This window comes from Dermacentor variabilis, chromosome 9, assembly GCF_050947875.1.
Source record: "Dermacentor variabilis isolate Ectoservices chromosome 9, ASM5094787v1, whole genome shotgun sequence".
NCBI classification, from domain to species: domain Eukaryota; kingdom Metazoa; phylum Arthropoda; class Arachnida; order Ixodida; family Ixodidae; genus Dermacentor; species Dermacentor variabilis.
Window position 1 is genome coordinate 92,116,436 of NC_134576.1, and position 20,985 is coordinate 92,137,420.

Consider the following 20,985-nt stretch of genomic DNA (forward strand, 5'->3'; position numbering starts at 1 on the left):
CAAGAAAAGTTCCCTGATGCTTTAATATTGAAAAAAAAAGAGATTACAGGGTTTTTTAAGATCTCTCTTAAGACGTGAACGGCGAAAGCCTACTCTTCCTCCTCTTATAATTCGCCTCTTTCTCTTTGCCTCTTCTCTTTCTCTTCCTTCTTTTAGTCATTACTGCTCACTACTAAGCATCTTCAGTCATTTGTAATCAGTTGTGGTCATCACAGGCTTTGTTAGACATGTTGGTCATATTATAATCATTAGTAGTCATTACAAGTAATTTCTGTCATCATTAGTCATCACTGAGCATTTTAGTCATATCTAATTAATTGTAGTTATTACAAGTTGTAGTTAGACATATTGGTCATTTCGTAGTCATTACTAGTCATCACAAGTAATTTCAGTCATTATTAGTCATTACTGCGCACTACTAAGCATTTTTAGTCATTTGTAATAAATTGTGGTCATTACAAGCCGTCGTTAGACATGTTGGTCATATCGTAGTCATCAGTAGCCATTACAAGTCATTTCAATGAAGTTTATTTTCATTTTGTCAAATATGCAGAAAGAAGGACTCGGACAAAAAGCTGTTTGTCAGAAAAGCTTGACTACGTCACAGCCCCATATAAAAAATTCAGTCATTATTACACATTACTGGTCATTACTAAGCATTTTTAGTCATTCCTGATCAATTGTAGTTGTTACCATTCGCCGTTAGCCATATTGGTCCTTTCGTAGTCATTAGTAGTCATTATAAGTCATTTCAGTCATTATTAGTCATCATTGCTTACTAGTAAGCATTTTTAGTCAGTTGCAATGAATTGTGGTCATTACAAGCCGTCGTTAGATATTATGGTCACTTAGTAGTCATTAGTAGTCATTATTAGTCATTACTAGTCATTATTAACCTCTACCAGTCTGTATTATAAGGTTACCATTCGCTAAGTGTCACTATCAATAATTTTCATTCTTTAATCTGTCCTTAATCTGTCTTCATATGGCATGATGACGCTTCGGCGGGCACTACGGCGGTCAGGTCTGCTGACATAAGCTTCACCATGAGGCTCTAAAAGGTTTCGCCTTAATAGATTTCTGAAGACGCGAATGTGGTGTAACTAGCTTTTTTTGTTATTCAAGCAGAGTACACGCAAGCAGAAGCTTGATGTGGGCGAGTTGGTTTTGCATACTTGAAGAAAAGAGCGCTACGAAGACGCGGACTAAAAGAGAAACATGCACGACGGGCAAGCGCCTTGTCCGTCGTACATGTTCCTCTTTTAGTCCACATCGTCGTAGCGCTCTTTTCTTCAAGTACACGCAAGCACAGCTTCCAGGGCGTACCTATCGAGACCGACACGGCACTTGTATCCCAAATTCAAATGGTATGATCTGTTATGAGACTGTTCTTTAGTTCTATTGAAAATTGTAAGAACATATGTCATCTGACGTGTTGATGAGCTGGTAATCCTAGCATTCGCTCTCACTTCCAACGTGGGCCAAGTGCCGTTGCATGATTGAAGTTTCAGTCAGGGGTTGTCTACACGCCAGTTAGAAAGAACAGTGCAAAATCTTAAATATATTACGTTGTTGTGCGCATACACAAGGCACTGCCTGCTTTACCAGTGTCGGCAAGCTGTGGATAAAGCTCCCAGGACTATGTTTACATTAATAACGTAGTAAGTGAAAGCATACGTTTCATGTGGCATATTTAACTTGGTGTGGCATTATGAGACACTGCTGTTACTGGTGATTTTTATTCGCAATGAGTAACAGTGTGCACATTATTGTACGCAACTTGTCTTCCCCATTTCAGCCAGTTAGTTGCGAGAAAGTAATGGTTTGTGGGTCAGCTAGACCTGGATTTACGTAATGTGACTCCATAACACGTCGGTGTCCTAAGCGTTGCTACACACGACAACTTGATTGTACCGTAAGATATTCGCAGTGCGCCTTTAGTCAGGCCAAAGAAGGAACGGGTTTTTTTGTTTCCTTCTAATGCCTGCATCGAATGGTTAGCTACATGGTGCCTTTGCTATAAGCTGGCCTTCCAATTATTTTATAGATATACACGACATGGCTGACTGTACAGTTAGACGGAATTTATTAAGACTGTAAATATGAGGATTAATGAGGAAATCCAGAAATCATTGCAGGGCGACCTTGACTATCTTTACGCAACACCTTGGAATAAAATTACGTAACTTCGACACATTCCTTGACATCTATCATAAACTGCTACTGAAGGGGTTATTAAATTAATGTGCGTTAACAGTTCTGAGTTGCGAAATACATGCTATAACTTTCTGCGTTCTTTAGTTTTGCGGCCAAGTATTCAGTTGCAGTGGCTGAAATGACGGTGTTCTACACGCTGAGTATATCAGTGCATTAACAAGTGATAATTGGCGGCACCGGATTTCTCGGGGCAATATATTAGGCACTAACGACTCCAGCGACTTCCTGTATCGAGCTTCGATGCTCACTCAAAGGAAATGTAAAGTTTCTTTCTGAGTATTTTTATATTATGAAGCTTCTTCTGGGATAAAACGCGGTACCACGGGACAGTAGGCCCAATACTCAGACCAATATTTGCCAATTTTGCTAGAGAAAATCTCACTGTATGTAAAATCTTACCCTATACAACAATTACGCAAGCTTTCTCAACCTCTGAAAGAGTACAGACGGTCTGTTTCATCGCATCCAGATATGGATGTTATCTACGATGACGTAACGGCCATAATAAAGAAATTCAATTTGAAAACCTTTCTTACGACCTGTGGAAATTATTATCCGAATTTCGCAGTGCTTTCTAACTTTGAAGGGTCATTACATGCATTACGTATTCTCATACATAGGAAGGAATGCATTTTTAGTGGTCATATCAATGATGAGAACGAGTGAACTGTTACGGAGTGATAGTTCAATGTCTTAGCCGGACATGTTGGAGCGCTTTTTGTATAGAAGTGCTGCTTTTTGTGAAGCAGTCCATGCAGCCGTGGTAATCGCTGTGGGCCACAATACTGACGCTGAAAACATTGCAAAATTCAAAGCCCAACGTGGAAACTGAGCGGTGCGCCGAGCTTGGTTACTGCTATATGATGTCTTTATTTTTCCCCTAATTTTGGTCAGAAGTTTTCCAGGAAGTTAGCAAACACAGTAATATGTCACGACCGCAGGGAGATCGTTTTGAGCACCGCACAACTGGAACCTCAAATCTTTAAAGATATTCCTGCCATAGCAGCACTTTCAGGTGGTAGGAAGGGCGACCACTCAATGCTCCGCAAAATGCGAGACAATGAAACTAAAGAAAATAGGTGGAATCAGATACCCGGATATCGTAAGGTCTTGAACCACATCCTCCAACCTTCACTTCCCTGAGCTCCTCGGGCACACAGATTAAATATCGGCGCTAGGGAGGGTTCGTCCGTCAATCACTCACAGCTGCCGCTTCTTTCCAATCCTTCCACATGGCTGTGTGACGTGCCACAAATGCATCGTGCGCTGTTAAAAACAGGAACACTTCACAGCTGTCACTGACTTGCGAGGCGTTTATCGTACGGTTTCTTAAGCACAGATGTTACCGCCTTTGTTGACGCGTTAGCATGAATCCACCGAAGCCGGCAAATATACACGTAATTAATAATTAGTCCTTCGTGCGCGGCGTGGTACATTCTGTATATGGCATTGCACTTGTGCTCGTTTCGCGCTTCTTTACGTCTTCCAGTCCCACCTGGATACAACAGCCGGGAGGGCACAGTTTAGATAACACATCGGAGCAAAACACGGAGACTAACGGAAACCAGCACACATGACACCTTTGCCACGGTACGAGGCCTACGGGCCAGCACACGCATGAGCACACACCACCGTAACAAGGTCGCCGTTGTGCCCCGACAACATCGCCGCTACAGTGAAAAATACCGCGAGATTTAAACCACACTTTCCTCCTAGCTTGCGGACTGGGCCGCTTTTCTTACTTCATCTGTGATAAAACACTGCAGGAGTCTCGCTGTTGGCGTCCACCTGAACTGGCGTTTGCTTTTTGACATAGCTTGTGAACTTTGTAGTAAATAACCGTAATCATTGCCTGGCTTTAGCATTGTGACCTGTGTAGCAAATAAACAGGTGCGCTAAATGACACGTTGCAAAACAAGAAAATAAAGATAATTGCGGGCGTTGCATGATCGGTATGTAGTATTTAATTACCGCGTGTAAAGGACAGCTTCGGTCCACATAGGTCCCAGTATGTGCGCTGGATGGGCATAATATTTGACTACAATTCACCGTTTGGCTTTCACCCCTCAGAGCACAACGTTTGAATTTTGCTGCATTGAGTTTTATATCCCGTAATGTTGAGATAAGCGCAGAAAACTTAACGCAAAGGTCATAGTAGCGTATCTGATAGGCTGGAACAAGTGTTCGGAAGGTCCGACTTTAGCAGATTAATTGACTAAACACTACACTAGTTAATTTTGCTCAATTAACTCTTTTTTTCTGGGAAACAAGCTCCCGACACCCAGAAATAAACACGATTTGTTCTAATTTTCCTTGATGTGGGATGGCGTTTTAGCTTTGCGGGTCTAATGGCTTTTGGGAACATCAATAACGGAATAACAGCTGCTCGCGATCTCAGCCATAGCATCCACGCGGTAGCCACGCCTCTCTGGCCATGGGCGTCAGGGACGAGCGCGAAGGTTTCAGAGCGTTTGTTATAAGACCTCCTTGCAGTGCATTGCTTATTCAATGCTGTGAAACCGGTTCTGAAGATTGCTGGTATGATAATTTTCTTAACGAGGTTATTTCGACTTCACAATTATCGTTTTCTTCAGACACATCCTGCCCCACAAGTTCTATGCAAATCCGTTGTATTGAGGGCTACTGCGTCCGAGGCACCAGGTTCTTTTCCGTCTTAAGCAACGGTTTCTTCATCTTATACGAACTACGCAATACTTGCATCGGTATAATGTAATTTGTTACTGCACTGAATTGGGCTGATTGGTATATTACCGACTTCGGAAGGAAACAGCGTCAAGAACAGTACAAGAGACATCACTGTTCTTAGCCCTGCTTTCTTCGGCTTCAGTAATAAAATGTATCCAGTAATGCTGTTTTGCAATGCAGCATTTCGCCACAATTTATATTTTCGCTTGGGTACGCTTTCACATGTCTTGTGCCCCGATGTTTCTCATTGTATCCTGTGCTCTTGATGGCAAAATCCTTATTATTTTGAAACCGCATGCTCCCATACACCTGTATGCTGTCACTGTACGATAGTGGAACTTTTTATCGGGGCCTCATATGACAAGCTGCTTTGTTGTAGTTCTTTTTTGCCTGGTGCTTAATCTCCCGCTGACTGGAACGAATAAAAGCATTGATTTATACACCACACTGAAGCCACAGTGTATTCAGCTCGGCGCTAGTGAGCCTTGCTGATGTTTTTGTTGTTATTGTTGCCGCAAAATATGGCTCGTACCGACAGCGGGGATTGGCCACATTAGGGTGCTTGAAAACTGCACCCATCAAAATACCCGCATGCTGGGACGGTTACGTACTTCATCGTCGTCTTCACAACATGCGAAAAACAGCAATTGATTATGCATACCTGCAACAGTAGACACTTTACGTGCTAACAGTTCCTGCTAACAGTTCTAATGCTAGCAATTCCTTCACTGCCCGATTCATGGCCGATCCCCCAGAGTGGGTTGCGCCATTTCACTAGGGAACAAAAAAAAAGAAATAATATATGACGGTTAAACAGAAGAGACTGCTATCGGCCGTCGGCCCTGCCATGTGCATTCAGGAACGTGCGGAACGCGCACCTCTCGCGTTGCACGTGTCGCACGAGCTAGCGCAGCCAGCGTTCGAGACCTTCGGACATGAAGCCTGAAAATTTGTCCCAGGAACCGATTCGTTCACCTCGTACCATTGAGCCGGCACCGCGTTTCGAGTCAGCCAAGCTAAGCCCTTGCAAGTTACAGAGCCCGGTTCTCCTGGTCCTTAGCGGACGCGGTGTCGGCATGTCAGTCATCATGGTGGGCCTGTTCTCGGGCCTGCACCCGGGCACGTTCGACAGGACGCACTACTTGGATTCGTACAGCGGGAATTCGACGGACTCCGTGTGTCGCCCGCTGATAGCTCGAGCTCCCGCGCAGCGACCGCTGAGTCCGTACTTCATCACACTGCAGGAGCGGGAATCACCCCGGTCGCCCGGAACGCCGAACGCCAGCATGGCTTACAGCGCGGTGCCGACAGACTTCAGAGTGCCATCGCCGGTACGCGCTGGACTTCTTGTACGTACGGTACACCACGTATTTTACTGTACGTGCTGCCTTAATTAACTGTTTGCGGCATTGCGTCTACAATCGTACAGACCTCATAGTCAGGGACTAGATATTGCTAAGTAGAGGCTTCTAGGAAATGTCTCTTATACTTGGCCCACGCTACACTACGCGCCAGTTTTAGTAATTTCCCGTTGTGAGTGTGGGAGCGTACACACAAAGTAAACGCAAGCGCTCCAATCGTTCCGTTACCATGGCACACGTGGATATGCCTAATCTCCATGCTTGCATTTCAAACGTTTCTGTGCTCTTACTATTACCCTCTTATCTTTCTAAACTTACAATGACCATGTTTTCCAACGTTGCGAGGCTTTGTTTCTGCGTGCATATTTAATGATTAATGAATTGTTCGATTTAGAGCACAATGTTTGGTAGAAAATGATCAATTTTCAAAGTCACAGAGCTGTTTGAAGCAAAAAGGACGAGGTTTAGGGAAATCCCGCGTTACCTTACTGGCTGAGCGCCACAATTGCAGCTTCCACACACTTGTGCCAAAATTTCCACTAATATTTTTAGGAAACTCTGTGAGGTAGAGTGAATGGCGCTGCCAAGGAAACTGCTGCTGTCTTGAGCAGTCCTTTGCTGATAAAGTTAAGTGCCCTTGACGAAACCCTGCCTCCCATAGAGATGTCCTGTCCGACCAATGTTTACTTTGACACACTGCTTTATTAGGCACGTTGTTCAAGTTGTTTTTATCCTCCAAGTGTGTTAAAAATGAAAAACGCTGAAAAATATGCGCCTGATTGCTTTCTTTCAAGGTCAATATTGTGGCCACGTACGGCGCACTGAAGTTGAAAGTGTTGAGAGGGAGCTTTATTGCAGAAGTCTATGTAAAATTGCATGGTAACGCAGGAATCTTTATGCGCGGCAGGCACTGAAGCGAGTTCGATGAGGTTCGTTAACCTGAAGTGAAAAATTCAAATTTACTGACCGCAGTACATTGGCTGTTAAGACATTCAGGTTAACAAGCTGACGCTTTATGAACGCGGGGCTGCCGTCGCAGCTCTCCTGCGAGCGCACGCCTGGCATAAGGGGTAACTAACCTATACAAAATTTTGATATTCAGACAGTTAATTGGACGTCCGTTGTCATTTGCCTATACGGTCGATAGACTGTGCTTAAACAAATTATATAGACAAATTTTATGCACTATGTATATGCAAGCCTATCAAAATATTTGCGTCCTTACACTTTTCAGCGAGTATTGTCTATACAGTACCTGCAATCTTTATAGACTGATCTATAGGCAGCCTAATGACTCATCGCCGTGCAATCTTGTCGTCTATCGTCTATTGAACGGTCATACGCATATCTATAGAGTCTATATATGCTTATACACAATTTTACGTTCCTTATTGATTATTTGACAATTTTTATAGAATGGATTATAGATGGTCTATAGCTTGTCCAATCCTATTATCGTAAGTGAATGGCATGAATGGAACACGTATTGAACTTGAACGCTACGTCTGCTCTTCTGTGGCTGTGCGTCAGACGTTCACGCGATTCTTCGGCTGCACGATTTTCACTCCTTACGTACATCTACGCAAAGCATCCGTCCTCAAAGGTGATTTAAAGTGCCGATTACAGTGAGCCTTAAGCTAACCAGCGCCGTCTCTGCAGCTTACTTTAGCGGAAATTCGACATACGGACTTACGGCTACGTGTCCCCATGCAAGCAATGTGCTCGGTTTGCGGCCTCAGGCTACAGCTGAGGAAATCAGTGCGCTGTTTACAGCCGCTGCATTAAATACGCAGACTTCGCTTGGGACGTACGCCCCCTACATGGCCTCTGAAGACAATTCAGCCGTATTTCACACGCGTAATGGCTAAGCGCGCACACAGCATGATTAAAGCAATGTGTGCAACCTACACATGGATTGTAACTAATTTTACACCCTCAAGTGTGCTCATGAGATGCTGCATCGTTCTTTCGAGCAGCTTCACTAACCTAAAGCCAGATATGCGACACGTCACATTTTGTTGATCCAACGACGATAAGCCGATAAGCCGATAAACAATGGCTACGACTAGCTGACCCAATCGTGTTGCCGAATCCTCTGCCGTTGGCAAAGCCGCATCGGTCGAGCTAGGTGGCGGCGCGGGATTGCTGCAGTAGGGCTGTCGCTGCGCTACTGAGCTCTCGAGGTTGCGGATTCGAACCCCCACCACGGAGGCTGCATTTCGATGGGGAGCGAAAGGCAATGACACCCGTGTACTTAAATTCGTGTGCTCGGTAAAGAAGCACAGATGGTAAAAATTACTGCGGAGTCTCTCGCTATGTTGTGCCTCATCATAAGATGGCGGTAGTGGAATGTCAAAATCCGAAATATATAGATTATATCAAAGAACGCTGCGCTTCTTGGTTTGCGTCCCTATTTTTCTCGTGCTTTGCTCTCATAAAATTAGTCATTTCGCAGGACTCTACAAAATTATCAAACCGCTGCCATTACATCTCTCAGAACTGAGGTGAAACAGCGCGAAAAAAGACGAGGACACAAGGAAACAAATACCACAGACAAGCGCTGACTGCCAGCTGGAAGTTTCCAGTTGGCAGTCAGCGCTTGTCTGTGGTATTCGTTTCCTTGTGTCCTCGTCTTTTTTCGTGCTGTTTCACCTCAGTTCTAAGTATGAACCAACTAGCCATCATCAAGATCTTACTAATACATCTCTCCGTCGCTGCTTTCAACGAAACTTCGCTGTGGGCGCACGAAAGAATGCCAAGATATTCTATTTATCCCTTTTCGGTGAAACAAGGTTGCGTTCACAGGCCATGTTACGCGGTGAACACGCTATTTGCATTTAAAGCGCCACAGCAATCTCAGCGAGAACTGTAGCAGTACGTGCGCGCCCCACAACTTTCAACGAGCGTCCTGTTCTCACTCTCACTCGTATGTATATTCTCCATGATGACGGCAGCCAAATCTGTGCGCACGATTGTCCACATCGTGCAAAAGACGTCGATCGTGTCCACAGTTCTTTGCTGGCAAACCGGCGAAGATTTGTACTAGTGGAAATCCGGATCTTGTTTCAATCAAATGTTTCCCGCCAAGCAGCCGCACGCAACTGCTATAGTAAAGGCGTAATGTTGACCCCAAGACAAATGTGACCACTTTTACCAGTGTTTTCTTTCTTTATGTAATGCTCTGTCACAGGTACTCTTCGGGCCGGAGAACGCAATACATAATGGTACCTTTACTGAGTTGGAAGTACCCAGCGCACGACGTTTAAGGATGCGCCCTCAAGAATAACATTCTCCGTGAACTCTTGAAGACTTTTACATCTTCCAAGTTGTAATTTTGTAGCGCAGCAGTCAACCTTGTGTGTGCTTCTTCCGTTTAAAGCGGCCTGTTTGCTACTTGCCTTTCAGGAACGCTATATCACACTGAGACACGCATTGCGTTCCTGACTGGAAAAGAAACCGGGCACGCTGCGTTCAAGCAAACGCTTGCAAGCCTAACCCCCGTATTCAGAAATGCATCTTAACTTGAAGCCCATGCTTGACTTGATTTAAATGACGTCTGTTGTTAACGCGTCGATGGAAACACAATGAGCGTTCTGGGCACGTTCACACCAGGCGTCATTTCTGAATACGGGGAGTATGCTTCTTCGACTTGCCCTCTTGAACTGCCCTAAACGCTGCACCCGCAGCGCCCATTGGCCGTAAGCGCCACGTCGGGCAGTCCGGCACTGTCGGGGATACATTAGCGGGGGACGGTTGACCCGAGAGGCACTGATGGCGATAATCGTTAAGCGGTGTCCTAAATATGCCAGCCATTGCGTGGCTTTCCGAGACTGCAGTACGTGAAAGCCGTAACCTTCTAGATAAATGATATTACTCGAGAAAACCGTCGCTTGTAGACGAGATGTGGAAACAACCTGTTACGTAGAGTTTCGAACTGTTGACCAGAATTACGCGCAAAATGGCGTAATAAGTATAGTCGAGATAAGCTTGTTGACGGAGCATGGTGGCTAAAATTATCGCTACGTCGCTTTTATTCCTTAAAGCGATACAGAAAGCCAATGAGAGTATCTCGTGTTGACGCGCAGGTTTATATGTGGACCTGCCAGGAGCCACGACCCGAGTGGCCGCAAGAGCCTGCCATTCCACGGCACGAGGCGGATTCAGTGAACAGCAAATGGTAAGAACACTGGAGTATAGAGCCGTGTTGCGGCCTCGTGTGGCTGGTCGGTGTTAAGCGCGAAACACTTGTGTCGAAGCCTGCATGCCAACAACTTGGCCAAACCAACGCATCTGGCAATCAAGCAACCACTCTTCCAAAAATATTCGGACAGTTCAATCAGCCTTCTTTCCTATGCGCCGTCCGACGGATTCAATACACCTGACGCAACGATCATCGCCGCACAACACGTGCACCTGAATGACGAGATCCTTCGAACGACGTGGCGGAAGTATGGCTGCTTGTATTTCTGAAAAACGTATTAAAAATCTATTGGAATTTCAGAAAAAGTTATTGGACGCGGATGTTGGTGTACCCTTTAATTGTACGTAAAATGTTTAATCCCTGTACCATGTGAACACATTTAGTATAGCAAACATGTGTCCCAACTGTCTTGTTCTCTTCGAAAGCTTTGAAAGCTCATTGGAGGAGGTTGCTCGTATGACCTGTCGTAATTCAATAAGTTCACAACAAGTTGGAACATCAGCGGTGAAGTGTTGTCATATTAGTACTGTGTTTGTGAAACCTGTAGTTAGTAAGCAACGACACGTTTGCAATGTTCCTTGGCTTCCGAGATCCATAGAGAATAAACATGTTAAGCATGACATAACGGACGAGCTACATTTGGAGAATTAGATAGTCTTACAGACAAATAGTGCGTTTTCTTTCATACTGGCCCAGCCTGTAAGCCCTCCAGTATCTTTTCATAGCCAACGCTGTATGAAAGCTAAAATATTGTCATCCATTCGGAAGTATAGTCAGGTCTGCAATGCAAACTGGTACGTGCTTGTTCTTTTCTCAAAACCTTTCTTCCACTACTGTCGGGAGAATAACAATACATTGCCTTTCAAGATTCTTCCTCCTCCTAGCAAGCTTCTGCAGAATTCGCTTATTATATAGCAAGTTTATATAATGGAACAATATTTTAACTCGTCTGTCAATTCGTGCACTTCCGCTATGCCAGGATGTGCCGCCTGGTGGTCGCAGCTTTGGCTCTAGCCAAGGTCGTGGTTCCGGTAGCTGCCGTATCCAGAGGTGTTCGTGGCAGTGTCAGAAACGACACGGCAACAGTCAAGGCCGGAATGCTTAAGGGCGTCAGTGTCATAGGACGCAAAAGCAACGTGAGGCCGAGCACCACGTCTTCCCCGACCAGCCCGACACCTGCTGCTGTCATAGGACCCGGGGGCAATGTAACGGTCACGGCGCCAGGAGAAGCGGGTCATTACAAGCGCTGCGGAGGTGAGTGACAGAAAAGATTGGATAGCCGACCTCAGAGCACAACCACATTGGGGTATGTGAAACTTCTGCGTGCTGCAGAGGATGTATGGTCACTATGGTACAAAAGTGACAAACAAACACTCAAGAAATTTATTCACACGCTGTAAACCTTACGGCCATAATTCATGTTACAGCTAGCGGGTGTCTCACTGTCTAATTTCGCCTTTGTACTCGCTCCTTATTTGTAGTGTGCACGCTTGTATTGCAGAAGGTGTTTGGGTACTAGGATACGGAAGTGACCCCCCTACTGGTTATCCCGGCTTCGGTGGCCGCATTTCGATGGGGGCAAAGTGCAAAAGCACTCATGTAATCGTGCAATGGGTGCACGCTAAAGAGCCCCAGGTAGTCGAAATTATTCCGGAGTCGAGACTCTGGCGTGCCTCATAGTCATGTGCACGGTAGTTTTGGCGCATAAAACCAGAGAATTGAAGTTTAATTAAGTACCACACGAATGCTAATCACATTAAGAACTAATAATCAATGGATTATTGTCCCACGTCAAGCAATAGCTTTCCGGTACAGCTCTTTAAGACACACGGCTGCGACATTTATTGGTTACCTGGATTGATGAATGCTATGAGGGCTTTGGGTGCTGTAACGTATGGACGTATGTCAGACTGGACTCGATAGGTAGCACAGAGCCCCACATTGCGACGCGCAGGGACACGCATTCATGTGTTCTCTTTTCGTGCGCCTTTAGATGCACCATCAGATATACTGTGGTCAGCGTCTGGTGTAGCGTTGTCTGTGCTGTCAAGTGCTTTTCCTTGATTTCCCGCTGCTGCGATCACGTGACAATGCTCTAGCATAGTGTGTCGTGTTTGACGCAGCTTTCTATGGTTTCATTTCGCGCCTCAACCGCTTCGTCCCATTCTTCCCTTCGTAGCCTAAATGTATCAGTGCTACACGATTCGAACTTGGTACGCAATCACTCGTAGTCCATACCTTAGGGGCCGCGAGATAGCATACATTTTCCGAGCAGCTTGTGACCATAGCGAGTGCGACTGTATGATAATGATAATACGTCGTCCGCACGTACACGTATAGTTAAAGCTTGATATGCGAATACGAGGCTGTGTATACTGAAACTGAGAAATTATTACCTTTTCCTCTGATGTCGCTGTTAATAGACATGCGTCGCCGACAGTGTGAGCAAGCGTACACTCAAAGTACGCTGCCTAAGCAATTGGCCCGCTGACTGGCACGATGGGCATGTGTTGACGTATGGTGCTTAATCATAAAACGAACCGTAGCTGGACCTCCTGCGTCAAAACCGGTTGTTAAATTGAGTCTTTCCATATAAAGACACTTGAACGAATCATAACCCATGCGAAGAGGCGTATAAAGCAGAAAACGCGTAGTGTAGCATTCCACTTAGGATTCGGCGCATGGCTTGTCGTACATACAAGCATGCCACATCCGACAAGTTCTGTAGAAGGTTCGAAGAGTCGGCGTTAAATGTAAACGTCCCGAATGCGTGTCGTATGGAACGCCACGTTGTACCATGGCTCACGCTCAATGGACCACTTCGTGTGCAAGAGACTATAGCTGGTATTCAGCGTTTGTCTTGTGTGCATATTTATCTATTGCACTCCCATTCGCACTATGTTCAGTTGGGGAAAAAGCACTGACTAGACGAACTTTAGTTAATATTGACCGCGTCTAACACGGCTCCCGCTTTTGTAGGAAGCTCGGCAGGATGCAGTAGACCATAGAGGCACGGGACTACGCGCTCACACTACTGACGCTGTCTCTAATTACATAAGCATATCGCAAATGCGAGTGATAATACTACATGATGCACGCTCAATTATCTAAGATTCAGTAGCAGTGCTACAGTTCCGCTTCATTCTCAAACGCTCATGCTCGCGAACTGACTGCTTACCCTATCGGGATACTGCCAAAGACGGGCGCTGTGCTAATTCATGCATTGTGAGAGGTAACCTAAGTTTTTTTTTATTGGTCAAGTTTTCGACCTCAAAAGTTGAGGTTTCAGGTTTTACACAAGAGTGGGTCTTACACGAGTAAATACGGTAGAATTAATGCAAATAATCCCGCAAGCATTCACATCCGCCGTTGTGGCTAAGGGGCAATGGCGTTACGCTGCTAAGCAAGAGGTGGCGGGACTGAATTTCCGCCGCGGCGGCCGATGTCAGTAGAGACGAAATGCAAAAAAAAAAGCGCCTTTGTACACCGTGCATTGGACACACGCAAGCGAACCGAAGGTGTTCAGAGTTACTCCGGAGTCCCATACCGCGGCGTTCCTCATCATGAGACAGTGGTTTTGGCGCGTAAAATCCCAGATTTCTTCCCTTTTTTACTGCACACGTTCCGGTCCCCGCTACGCAGATCCACCATCATAATTGTTTCCTCCTGCGTAGGTACCGGCCAGGGCTGGAAGGCAGACCCATCGCAGTGGTCGTCGTCGTCGTCGTTGTCATCGTCGTTGTCGTCGTTATCGTCGTCGTTGTCGTCGTCGCTGTCGTCGTCGCAGTCGTCGTCGTTGTCGTCGTGGCTCGCGACGACCGGCATCACGTGGCAGACGTCGGAGTCCACGGGCTGCGAGGTGCCCCGCGAACCGCTGCTACTCGACGTCGGCGGCCTGATGACGCAGAGGCAGCGCACAGTCGGGACGACTTCCGCACGCGCGCGGATATCGGAGGGCGCTGCTGCATCTGCGGACTCGTCGACTTCGCAGGCACCGGTACTGATTGCAAATTTGTGCGCCCAAGTTTCAGAGATTACTCGACATTACATTCGTATCGCATATTAGATCTCCTTATTGTGGCGATTCCTGGCTCGGTATAGTTATGTGCTCGATTGTATGTGTTTTGCTTTCTTTCAAACTTGTTAATGCCATTTTCCAGTGCTTCATGTGATTTTTGTGACTATTTCTTGTTAACACAAGCCTGATTGTCCCAAATACCTGTTCTGTACTTCCTTTCTAAAGGCCCCCTTGCTGAAACGGTTTAAAAGAAAGAGTATAGCGTAAATTGCTGCAGATTAAAGTCGAGACATTAACCCATTCGAGCACTTTATTCATTTGTTTATTTATAGATCGATAGAGTGATGGACTGATCGATTGAATCATTGATTGAATAATCAATTATTAGCTCACCGATGGATCAACCACTTTAGTGGGGCCAGCGTACTAGAAGAGCAGCTGCGCTCAGCCAGTCCGTATAGTGACCACCTCCACATTGATTTTGACCTCTTGGAGTTATTCAACGCGCTCCAACGTTTTTGCACGCCGCCAACTATCGGAATGTGACAGTCATGGTCGGTAATACCACGTGGGCAAGCCGAGCACTGATCGGTCTCCCAGCTGCTGTGTTTAGGTGCACAGTGCGCACCAAAAGTTAGAGACCATGGCATTACCGTAAGGTTTTAATTTATTCCAGCAACGTCATGCGAGGGCTCAGAGCAATACATTGGTCGAACAGGCATCCGTGGGTTGTACCACTGGTTGTAGCCAGCATACCGAATATCAGCATGCCGAAAAAGTGTTTCTGTTTAGTGAACATTTATAGGCAAACCGCAATATAATGTTCGAAGGCTCTCGATTGCATAATCGCATGTAGGTGCGTGACCGATGGGAAGTTGGCTGACTTTGTTCGGACCTAAATGTTTGCAGGACGCGACGGTGGCGACTGCCAGATCCGCGGTAGCTTCCAGCGCAGGAAAGACCGAGTGCGAAGACACGGGCACTAACAGGTAATATACAACAGCTAGATGAGAAGCACCATATTTCGAGAACATGCTCTTGCTTTATTTAAAGGTCACAGAAAAAAACGCATGGAAACTGCGCGGTAGGTTATCAAAAACGTAGTAAAAACCCCCTGGGTTTCCCCAACGTGCACCTAAAGCAAAGTTGACGAGGTGTTTTGCATTTTGTCGCCACAGGAAGCCTGCGACCTCGTGTCCATGAGTAGAAAGCCCATGCCTCGGAGTCAACCTGGAAGTTGATATCGAAATACCAGATCAGACCAGTTTGTTCGGCTAGCTTTCTGAGAGAAAAGTAAATGTAACTGAATTTTCAGCACGCAGAATGATATGTCTGAAAGGGCTAGCCTAACTAACTATGGCCTCACGTAATACAGGTCTCGCCATGACGGCTTTGAGGCCCTCGCGTTCTGTTGCTGAATGTGAGCTCGCATCATTTGAAGGATCGACCCATTAGAAGGCTAAAAGAATGAAATTGTTTGCAAGTTTTTTTTTCAACGGATGCTTATTCAAAGCGGGATATCCTAATGTTCACCATTTAAGCTGTGTCAACTTTATCGGCTGTTACACATGAAGCGTTTATTTAAAAGAAACCCCTAAACAAATCTACTTAACTTTAATTGTGGCATGGCTTCGCAGTAAAGTCAAGTGGCTATAACGTGGCGCAGCCTAAATAAAGGTTGCGAGTATGATCGGCCGAATTTAAATGGCAGCGAAATGCAAAAACGCTTGTGCACGTAAGTTTGCGTACAAGTAAGACAAGGAGGTCAGAATTATTCCGTACTTCCTTACTACGGCGTGCCTCATAACCAGGTCGTGGCTTTCACACATAAGGTATAAATTTTGTATTTAACGTCATGCAATCATACTAAGGCATAAGCGAATCACAACATCACAACTCCGTCACATACTAATTGGCGTAAAAGAACCTTGTTAATACAACGCAACCTAGCCCAACGTGACTCCGTCGTCCTCTGTTAAAAGAAGAGAAAGAAGAGAACCCAATACATGGCGGAGATAAGCATTGAGAAGTCTATTTTGTAGTTGTTGTTTTTTCTGGAGCAAGCCTGATGCACGACAGTCAATCTTGAACTGGTATTGTGCAGTATCCTGTGATGTGTAAAAAAAAAGTTTAAAGCATTGGTATTTCGACTAATGTTTGTTACTAGGTATTATATCTTGGCAGGTGCACTTGAATCGTGGTTGGATTGCTCAAGTACAGCTGTGTGCTGGGCAGGTACGGAACGTGCTAAAAAAGCACTTCAGCGCAGGCAGACTAAAACAAGAGGGAGACATTACACCACGCTGGTTCGCACCGAGAGGTGACCGTCGTCCCCTTATTTTTGCCTGGCTTCCCAAGTAGCCAGCAGGCTTTATCTAAAACGGAGCATTCAAAAGGAGCTTTAGCTTGGGGCCAACTGTGCTGTCAATATTCACACATGCATGTAAAGCGCATAGGTGCGCATTATGCAACCATTGGAATCATTTTAATGAGATCTATCGCATTCCAGAGCGAAAGTTCAATTCTAGCAACTGAGAGAAGCTTAGTTACTATGTAGGACTTCGCTTCCTTTGAAAAAAATGGCCGTAATTGATATTTCAATGTAATAGAAGCCCAATGTTTAGAAATGTCTAACTTTGCACCAGAAAGAGAGGTATCGCACGCAGTTCTACAGAATGCATTTGCCATCTCAAGCAGATAAGTCTGATTTAGGAATAAAAAGCTCACGTGTAATTTCAACAATCTTTACAGGGGTTTTGCAAAGCTTATACTCGCAATCTTGTAGTTGATTTAATAGCACTGAATGATACGTCAACTTTGTCTCTTTTAAGTGTATTATTTGGTGCAGTTTACAGAATTTTGATATATCTTACTTACCTGTCAGTTATACTTGTAAAAAGTAAACACCCGAGTTCCTTGGTTTTATTTGGTAATATTAGTAACATTGAACTCCCCCGCCCACCTCCTACAGTTATTAAATTTTCACTCTTTACGTGTAGCAAATCTTATGAAAATTCGTGCTGTTGTTGCCGAGAAAATGATTTATTCAAATCACATATGTCAATATAGCAGTTCCCAAGTTAAACCTCCCTCTTAACTACATTAGTATAAAAATGCACAGCGGTAGTTGTTAGAGGGACTGACAACCAATTTTCATGGCAGTCCTTTTTTTTTAGAGCAACGGCGAGCTATCAAAAAACGCCTAGCAACTTCAGCGGCAGGCATCACGCTGAAAATTTGACTTCTATGAAAGTACGGCTTCACATCACTTTTTAAGCATAGCGCAACATGCTATGCATTATGACAATAACAGCGTGTTCCGTCTTTCATACAGAATGCGCAGAAGCCCCTCTCCCCCCCCCTCCCCCCGAGTAATCCCACTAACTACACCTAACTTCACCAAAGGTGTGCGCTACGTGCACTCTAATTAATATGTCTTGTTTCAATCCTACCGAAAACACCTTTCATGTTCGTGTACATTCGCTCGCTCATAATTTTCAAAAGTGGGCAACAATGCGCGGCGGCGCCACCAATTCACGGCTTAATCATATTGTTGCCACATACTTTTGAGACAGGGCTAATCACTGTGTGCGACACAACGGTAGCACCAACGATGACGCAGACCACCCGTCAATTCCAATGATATTCGAAGCGATCAAACCAGCAGCGACTCGGCTATTTTCATTCATGTTTAGTTAAAGAGGAGGTAATGCGTGAACGAAACTTGAGATTGTCCCATTGTCCACATGACCGGAGATGGCGCTGTGTACATATATCTATGCTATTTCATACAAAGATTTTGTAAGCTACGGCTTGTCAATGCTAACACCCGTACCCACTTCTTGGCGAATCCGTGTGGGGGATAGACCAGGCAGAGGTTACAGGTGCCGAGCATTCCGTGAAGGCGCTGCGGTCACATGTAGGCCTCCCGATTACGACCACGCCGGCAGCGCCGGAGCTACGCTGAAGGACGGCGGCAGTGACGGCCGACCTGGAGGCCCAACTAGCACGACCAGCCAGCTGCGTCTCATTGATGTTTCTGTTGTGTTGTGTTTTAATTGTGCTCTGTTTACTGTTTGCTCATTTACAGCACAGACCACCACATTCGTGTGTTGGGGCATACGTGCAAACGCGACCGCCAGCCAATCTGCAGCTCTAACATCTAATCGGCCCGTATGACACCTGCAGGTTTGGTGCAGGCTTGCAGATTGCGGCTGACGGTTCCTCGAGTATTAGCCTTATTGTGCCGTCTGTTGTTGGATATAAAAGCTAGCTAGTGTGGGAATAAAATTGGAGCGAAATTTGGGGAAGTCATTTGGAGTGAACATGGCATAGACAAGACTGGAACGTACCACGGCGACTCTGACCTGCAATTGTCAACTTTGTCAACGTTTACTAGAATAACTCTTCTGGTCCTCCTGCAGGCGAAAACGTGCCCCGAGCCATTCTTGGTGACCTGGAACCTCGCACAATGGACGCATTGTTGTCGGGAGCGTTTGGGCAGCTAGACCGTCCAGACAACCTTTTTGTTTGGCCAGAGGGCTGGTGGCAACAACTGGGCAGAAGGTCACCACACTGAAGTTGCCGAATTGGTGGACTCGGTTCTTGATGTTGTTCGCAAGATATATTCGTAATTTGTGTGCTTAAATATTATTGTTTTACCTATGAATCTACTTGGTCTCGTCAATCGACCTATCAATCTGTGTCTATTAAGATTATGTGTAATGAACTGTCTCTCTATCACGGTATCTATCCTATCATGGTATACCTATCACGGTATACGAGGCTTTCTTAAACCATACGACATTAAAAAAAATCGTCTCTGGCAGATAGCGTAACAGTGCTTGAGCTGGATTACTCAATGCGGCGAAAATTACTCCCATGAAAAATCTGAATACGTGATTGCCTAATCAGCAAAAACTTAGTAGTTAGCGTTCTTAATTGTTTTGTGGCACATATTGCAATTTACGGACTGGCTGGCGAGTTTGCAGACATGCGAGTGGCGAAAATATGCGCCGTGATACTTGTGGTAAATGCCCTTTATGCACTGAAGCACAAAAGTAACTGGAACGTCCATGTATTTCGACGCACACCTTGGGAATGAATGTGTTGAAACTGGCGTCACAATGATAAATCATTGCAGGTCGCGGGATTGAATCCCGGCCACGGCGGCCGCATTTCGATGGGGGTGAAATGCAAGAACACCCGTGCTCTTAGATTTAGGTGCACGTTAAGGAATCCCAGTCCTCCACTATGGCGGGCCTCATACTCAGAAAGTGGGTTTGGCACGTAAAACCCTAAAATTAAAACAAAAATTGCAAGCGAATACGCCTTGCGAACTCGCCTCCTGCAATAATCCTTTGAACAGTCCGAAAATCCTCGTTAATTAATCTACTATGGATTTTCATTTCACGCGCTAGTACAGTTCGCCTCTGAGTAATGCTGTTCAATAACTAGAAAAGACGTCAAGTGTGTAATTTTCGCGTATTTGCGGGCTTCTTTCACGCTAGGAAGAACACTTTTATGTAGCACGTATTGAGCAACACAAAGCTGTACGCGAGGTTTGCATGTTGCGATGTAAGTTTGACACTTTTAATCTAAATATAATAATGCAGAAGTTGAATAATTAGGACTGATTATTAGGCGGAATCTCCAAGCGACGGCAAACATCACCTTGATTCGGTCCAGCTATGTGGCATTTGCATATTTTTAATGTTTGGCTCGAGTTTCGTGAAACAGCCTGCCCAACCTTTCAATGAAGCGCGAGAATGGCGCAAAACGCGAATTTCGATAATAAAGTGGCAACCAGAAAGGAAAAAAATTACTGACATTATCTTTCATTAAAAAATCCGCCTCCATTCCACCCTGTCAAAGTGGATCTACGGCGGAGCTGCCGACGAAATGTAGCGTCCGCGACCGCGTTTTTTTTTTATTCAGCATTGATTTAGACACAGTGAAGGTCTTGGATGGCAAGGCTAAAGGCAGTACATTGTCTGCCTGACTAAGGCCCTGTCACCCATACATTGCTCAACAGTGCGGTAGCATATAACATACAGATAGTATACACACATATCAATAGCGTGGATTAGACATACATAGCATACATTGCAAACATACGCGCATTAAATTCAACAATCACTATACAACTTTCCAAGTAGAGATAGTTTAGGATCAACAGAGTAATATGAACACGAAAACTTTATATATTTACAAGCACAAAATGAAACTTCGACGCGCTTCGACGCCGCGGTAGTCGCTGTGCATGTTCTTGGCGTTATCATAGTTGCATGTGTAGCGATATAGGCGCTTTCCCGGCAGCCCACCAGGCGTCACACCGTCGACATTACTGCCGCGTCCGTGACCTCGGTGCATGTTAGCGGCGTACATAAGCTCGCGCGTAACCCGCGTACACAAAGTGAAACGTCACAAACTTTTTGAACAGTGTTTGCCGTAACGTCAAGTATGGTAGCGGCACACGCTGT

At 45.3% G+C, this 20,985-nt stretch overlaps 1 protein-coding gene across 5 annotated transcripts in view; it reads left to right on the forward strand.

Annotated features, from left to right (window-relative positions):
• The window catches only part of LOC142557132 (uncharacterized), a 37,595-nt gene extending 18,423 nt beyond the window's left edge, over positions 1 to 19,172 (forward strand). For 2 of the 5 annotated variants that reach the window (XM_075668773.1, XM_075668775.1), the window contains exons 5-9: positions 10,370 to 10,461; positions 11,465 to 11,739; positions 14,160 to 14,482; positions 15,413 to 15,492; positions 18,928 to 19,040. In XM_075668773.1, the coding sequence (XP_075524888.1) occupies positions 10,370 to 10,461; positions 11,465 to 11,739; positions 14,160 to 14,482; positions 15,413 to 15,492; positions 18,928 to 18,958 (801 nt within the window). In that variant the 3' untranslated portion in view covers positions 18,959 to 19,040. Of the gene's footprint in view, positions 1 to 10,369; positions 10,462 to 11,464; positions 11,740 to 14,159; positions 14,483 to 15,412; positions 15,493 to 18,927 lie in introns of all 5 variants that reach the window. The other 3 variants (XM_075668774.1, XM_075668777.1, XM_075668776.1) reach the window with 3 other exon arrangements.
• Positions 19,173 to 20,985: the final 1,813 nt, after the last annotated feature.